Source organism: Emydura macquarii, unplaced genomic scaffold, assembly GCF_026122565.2.
Source record: "Emydura macquarii macquarii isolate MOO-44397 ecotype Brisbane River unplaced genomic scaffold, CSIRO-AGI_Emac_v2 contig_306, whole genome shotgun sequence".
Lineage (NCBI taxonomy): Eukaryota > Metazoa > Chordata > Testudines > Chelidae > Emydura > Emydura macquarii.
The window spans coordinates 15,499,283-15,505,928 of record NW_027130443.1 but is presented as its reverse complement, the minus strand read 5'-3'; the positions used below and the strand labels follow the sequence as shown (position 1 = coordinate 15,505,928).

Below are 6,646 nucleotides of genomic sequence, written 5' to 3'. Positions count from 1 at the left end.
GCAACCATCCAGAAGCTCTGCATACTCAATCATGCAGATCCCAAATAGCCTTACCCCCTAACAAATCCACCCATAATCAGAATAGCTAACTAATATAACTGAACTAAATGCATAATAAAGCACAGAGTTAAAGGAGCTGTTTGATTTTTTTTTTCCCATGCTGACTCATTTCCCCTTGAGTGCAAAAGCAGAACGTGCTGTTCTCTGTGTGTTGCATAATACGTTGTTCAGCTTCTGTTGAAACCTAAAGAAAAATCAACTGAACACAATATTTCAAGAAAGACAGAACTGCTGTTCTTAACATTGCCCTTTCAGAGACTCTACTTTAAGACAAGGCTTTTCAAAGGACCCTGTTGGATTTAGGACACTTAGTTTCCATAAGGATGAACTTTTCAAAGCAGCCTAAACTTGTTGTATAATACCAAAGAATTTTTTTCTTAAATGTTGCCTCTTCTAATCATGAGGATTGGAGATGAAATAACTGCTCTGGATGAAGCACCATGAATTCTCCAGCAGATGTCAGACTCTGATCAGTGGTGGCAGTCTCCAATCCCTGTAAGACCAGATCAGAGCCACTCAAGTGCTTAAATAAAGAAATTTTTAAAAGGGGAAGGAGAAATACCAGGAAAATCTAAACACAAAATGATTAAATACAGGACAAAACTAAATGAAAATGCATATGTGGCAGAGGATGTAGGCTCTGTCAAGTTTTATAGTAGGAAAATTTTAAATCACATCCTAGCTATCTCTACATCCAGCAGAGATGGAAACTCAGTTTATGCAGCTGGAGCATGAGAGCCAGCTGCTATAGAAAGGAATGATGGAACGGACCAAAAGTTGATCACCATATTTAATCTAAAGGGAGAGAGATCCCTGCGGCTTTTGACATACTAGCATTGGAGACATTCTTGCTGGGTGGCTATTCCCAGAGGTAAGTAGAAGACAAGAGTCACACTGTCTTCCACTCTGCCCCCTCACCCCCTTCATCCCCTGCTCCCGCAGTATGCTTTCTGGTCAAAGACACTGTTGTTAAATGTTAATGATACACTACATTGATGAGTTAATGTACTCTACCATGTGAGATGTATGAATGGTCAGGAAGTGCATGGCTAAACATGCCAGCTGAGCCAGTTGGGGACCCAGGAGACCTGTTCTGGACACAGCAAAGTAGTTGGTACTAGATAGCAAGTGCTGATGACAGGTTGACCACAGAGTGGTCTAAGGACAGAATTGTTTTAATAATATGTAGGTTTCTCTGTAACTAAGGGAAAAAGGCCTTATCTAGTTTATGAGAGGTGTAAATCTAGATCTGTCAAGCAAACTTTTTAAAATTCCATTTTCTCTATTTTTAATCAATCTTGGGTTTGGTCACAATTACTAGTGACCACTTGTGATTACTGGGTAATGTCATGCAGTCCGCAGACAAAAGAAAACTCTGTAACTGCTATGGCAAGGTGCTGCAGGTTGAAGAGTTTATAGAACCTAGCTGTCCTCCTCAGGCCTTGGCTATGGTTAAATTTTTACTAGTATAACTATTTCAATTAGCGGTGTGGTATTTTGTCCCCACCTCCCCGCCACACACACACTTAACCTAAGGCTTTTACTATTTAAGTGTACACTGTCCCACAGTTCAGCCTATGGGGATGCAAACAGCCATGCATAGCAAAGTGTGCACTGTGTGGACATTGCGGGATTCCTAGTAGCCCTGTTTGAAAAGGACTATGTTAATGTGAATTAGAATATTTTAGTTCATGCCTGCTGCAGCCACATGGGAGTTACAGCACAGCACTTTGGTGCACATTGCTAGTCACACACCTGTAGTCCAAACTGCAGGGCAGTGTAGACAAGGAGGAACTAGTAAAGACAGAATTATACTGGTGTAATGGTGACTTATACCACTATGGCAATGCCATGTCTGTATGGGAACAAGCTATGCTGCTGTAACCACTTTTATATTGCTATAACTGTGTCTCTAGGAGGATCAGGGGTGGGGCGGAAACATTTTAATTACACTGGTGTAGTTTCTCCAAAAGGGTCTATCTGGGATAAGTACTATGTGTATTAAAACAGCTTCTTGAAATGGAGGCTGTGCATTACCATCATAGTACTCAAAGTTTCAGGCCTCAGCAAATTCTTTGGGTTCTGTTATGAGCCCTCCAATAACTGAAGGCAGCTAGACAGAAGTTTGAGCCTTGGTCTATGCTAGGAATGTATTTTGGTATAACTGTGTCACTCAGAAAATCCACACTCCTGAGCAACGTAGGTATACCAACTTACCCCCCACTATAGATATAGAACTGTGTCAATGGGTGGGGGTTCTCCTGGGGAGGTAGAGTACCTGTACAAACAGGATGCACACACCTGTTGGCACAGGCATTAGTGCAGCTGTGCCAATGCAGAGTTGTAAGTGTACCCTGCCGTAAGAGAGATGATGCGCTTCGCTGTGATGATGAAGGCCATATAAGTACCAAAGTAAGTACACAGACCCTACTGAGGTGGCAGTTTCAGTGCACATCTTAAGGGCTCTTGTATCAAGGAATCTTGAGTCATACACGGCACCAGGAGCTCTCTCAACTTTACTATCTATGCCTCTTTCACTCACCATAAATTTTAAAGGCATAATAAGCTTTCAGATCTCTGGGAGCCATTTCACTCAGGATTGAAAACATGTCCAAAAAGTCATCTAAAGTCATATTGCCTTCTCCATCCTCTGAGAAAACCTCTGCTATTCGCTGACGGAATGGATTGTCCTGTGGAATAGGGATACAGTATAAAAGGGTCAGTCTTTACTATCATTTATTTCAAGGCACCTGATGGGCTCAGTAGTAGCCCATTCCCAGTTTTGCCCCCTTTATTTTAAGCCAGGTGTGGCAGACAAACACCCCCTTGCTCTGTTATTCTTTTGTGTACTAAAGCTGACTTGGAGAACAGCAGGCCTAGCTTCAGCCTTCTCTACTCCACATGGTGCTTCAAAATGCTTTCAAAGGAAAGTACAGGAAGCTTCCAGAAGGTTGGTGGAATTGGAGAGCTATTCTTCAGATAGCCAGGATTCAGATATCTTTCAACCTCCTGGTAATTAGTACAGGATGAATTATTTAGAATAAGTGGATGAAAGTGAAATGTGGCTCCCCATCTAGCATCTGTGTTCTTTGGATTGTACCTTCAGCTCTGGCATGCTGCCAATGAGTTCATAGGGAAGCTTCACATCTGGTTTATCTGTGTAGTTGAGTGGGACCAGCTGTGGAGCCAGGTCTCGGTATCTGTAAAACAGTCTGGAAAGGGAAGGAACGGCTCATTTAGGGCTCAATTTACTCACAGCTCTAATAACAATGAGTCTTTTCAATATTGCACTTTATATGTCACGACATTTAGAAGAGTAGTTACATTTAAATGTCCTGTAGTATGTGTGATGAAGGGAGAAAAAGATAGTATTTAAAAAAAAGTATTATATATTAACCAGGAAAAAAATATTTCCAATGGTATATAAAAAAGGAGGTGTAAAAAGTTGTATTAAAGAGCTAGGCAGCTGTACTATCAGAAACAGAATAACAGAAGCAGTTTTCTAACTTTATTTAATAGTTTACCACAGCTGCAATTAAGCTGCCATGTCACTTCTGTTCTTCTGACACTGTTCTATCAGCAGGTGCCATTTTTACACGAGAGTATTACTGAGAGGAACAGTCTTCAAAGTTCTCAATGCTCTAAGACAAATCCAGCTAAAACTCAACTCTGGAGAAACTAAAATAACATAAAACAGTGTTTCTAATTATCTGGATTATTACTACTAAGCCACATCATACAATTGCCCACCCCACCCCCCCTTCCCAAAAACAGATCTGCCACAGGCACCTTTGCACTTTGCTCACACTCACTGTAGATGTTCATCTTAAGACACCAGAGCATGTTCCCTCCCTCCCTCACACACACATGCACATTCCAATGCAAAGCCAGTGCAAGGGTATTAAGCAGCCTAGGCAAACCTTCAGCCTTGCCCCTCCACTCTCCCATTAACTTCTGAAAATGAATATTGTGCTTGAGTATGAATAAAAGTTCAGCATTTATAATTACAGATTTATTTTACAGTAAAAAGAGAGAATATTATATATGGATTGTACATTCTCAGTGACCTTTCATTCCCACTGCTGAAGCCTGTTTGTTTACTTATGTGGCTTCATGAATAGTTCATTCAGTTTTTTTGCCAGTTCCCATATTTTGCTGCTGCAGGTAACTGCCTAGTTTGCCTAGTAGTTGCACCAGTCCTGTCTTCATCCGCTAATCTTTCTAGCCTGCTCATCCTTTTTACTCTATGACCCAGGTTCTCTCTTTTGTCTCCAACCTGTTGCCTCCTCCCTGATTTTTTTTATTATTTGTATTATCATAACATCTAGGAGCCTCAGGCCTGCAGAAGAATTAAGAATAGGGTATAATAGTGGAAATATTTGTTATGCCTACTTTTCCTTTGAAATGAGCAGACCTTTCCCCTTACAAAAACAAACAAGCAAACCCACAGGTGCCACAGTTAGAGCAAATCCAGGACCATATCATCCAGTGGTTCTAAACCAGGGGTACATGTATCCCCTGGGGGTATGCAGAGGTCTTCCAGGGGGTACATCAGCTCATCCAGCTATTGGCTACATAAAAAGCACAAGCGAAGTCAGTACAAGCTCCAATTTCATCTAGATAATGACTTGTTTATACTGCTCTATATGCTATACACTGAAATGTAAGTACAATATTTATATTCCAATTAATTTATTTTATAATTATATGGTAAAAATGAGGAAGTCAGCACTTTTTCAGTAATCGTGTGCTGTCACACTTGTATTTTTAATGTCTGATTTTTATAAGGAAGTAGTTTTTAAGTTAAGTGAAACTTGGGCAATGAAAGACAAATCAGACTCCTGAAACGGGTACAGTTGTCTGGAAAGGTTGAGACCCCACTGCTCTAGTACACTCAGTGGTGGAAGGGTCCTCTGCCTTCATCTTTCTTAATCTGCCTTAGGCTTTCCTTAGATCTCAGCTAAGATTTCCCGGCTTTTTTTCTCAGTTAAAGTTTAAAAATGGGAATTGTTTTACCTTTCAAATCTGGGGCTTCATCCTGCCTTTTCTTGCCCACCCAAACCTCCCACTGATTTTGCTGGGACTCAGAGCCATGAAAGAGAAAAGAGCTATAAAATGACCTCAAAAATGTGTTTATTTTTCTCAGTGCTATTTACTGCCATTCTTACACTAGACCAGGGGTGGGGAACCTTTTTTCTGCAAAGGGCCTGATTGTGGTACGCGGAAGATGGCTTAGTGCCTGCCGCCGAAAAGGGGCAAACGGCGGCAGGGTTTCGGCGGCGGGCACTGCCCCCCCCACGGAACCCCGCCGCTGCGAAACCACGCCGCTGCCGAATTCCCTGCCGCCGCCGAATTCCCGCCGAATTCCCCCCTGCTGCCGAATTCCCGCCCACCGCCAGGGCCTGACCAAATGGTCCCGCGGGCTGGACCAAATGATTTTGCGGGCCTTATACGGCTCGCGGGCCGGACGTTCCCCACCCCTGCACTAGACTAAGGATCCCATTCACAGCTGTCACCAATGAAAATGGTAGCAAACAATAGATCAGAATTTTCTAAAGGGTTTCCTATCAATAATGAATGCCTTATTCATAATACACTTATGGTCTTGGCCTCTATTCAACACATGAAAACACAACCAGGCTTAGGTTTAATGTATTACAGACTTTCACTTCATTTGCATTTTCACTTCATTTGCATGGCACACATAAACAGAAACCAGAGTGGGCAGCAATAGTCTTCTGTAGAAGGCCACACTCCTTATGAAATTGTCACCTGCGCTCTACTCTCCAAAGGAATTGGTACATTGATGTAGTGCGGTGCCACCCTAAGAAAGGGGCAGTTGCTAATTAATTTGCTGCGTGGTAGATGAGACCCAAAAGCTGACTTTCCCATGCAAATGGTTGACATCAGCAGAATACATTACTATTGTGTGCCAGAACCTGCAAAAGTACACTGGGAGATCAGGTTTAAATTGCCAATAAGGACTCTTGATTCCCTCAGCCAAAGAGGCATATAATATATTATAAATCACTAACCCCTTCCTCCTCACCTCTCTTCTGGCCAGATGACTAAAGATCAAATGGATTGGCTAATATGTAGCACTTACTTGGAAGAAGTCCCAAACTTTCTGGACATGAGAGATTCAGGCTAAGCCAGGCCTTGTACTTCAAAGAGGCAGCAGGCTTCAAAATATCACCACAGCTTTTCACACACAAAGTCCCAATGGGTGGCATCATGTTGTCTCAGCAAAAGCTTTCAGGCTGCTTTGATCCTGGCATGTTTAATGTTTACTTCATTTGTATGAAATAATTTAAACCCCAATTTTGTTTCATGGGACTTTGATCATGCAAAAATTTCTCAAGAAAATGTAACTGTAAATGTAAAAAAATGATACAAAACAATAGAGGCTCTGGAGACACATCTATTGAAAGGACAAAATTAAAAGATGTCACTTTAGATTTTGCTGTTTTAATAGACAAAGTGAGGCCAACAAAAGTAATGGAAAACAGCATGTTATAGGGTCAAAGAAGAATGACTTCAGAGCTAAAACAATCCTGCATTTGTAAAGAGATTAAATAGATGATCT

The 6,646-nt window shown here is 41.6% G+C and overlaps 1 protein-coding gene across 1 annotated transcript in view; it reads right to left on the bottom strand.

Moving 5' to 3' along the window:
- The window catches only part of CIB3 (calcium and integrin binding family member 3), a 65,717-nt gene extending 59,490 nt beyond the window's left edge, over positions 1-6,227 (bottom strand). Inside the window, exons 1-3 of the mRNA XM_067561650.1 lie at positions 6,167-6,227; positions 3,161-3,272; positions 2,603-2,750 (exon numbers count right to left, since the gene is read on the bottom strand). Coding sequence (XP_067417751.1) covers positions 2,603-2,750; positions 3,161-3,272; positions 6,167-6,195 — 289 coding nt within the window. The 5' untranslated portion in view covers positions 6,196-6,227. The remainder of the gene's footprint in view (positions 1-2,602; positions 2,751-3,160; positions 3,273-6,166) is intronic.
- Positions 6,228-6,646: the final 419 nt, after the last annotated feature.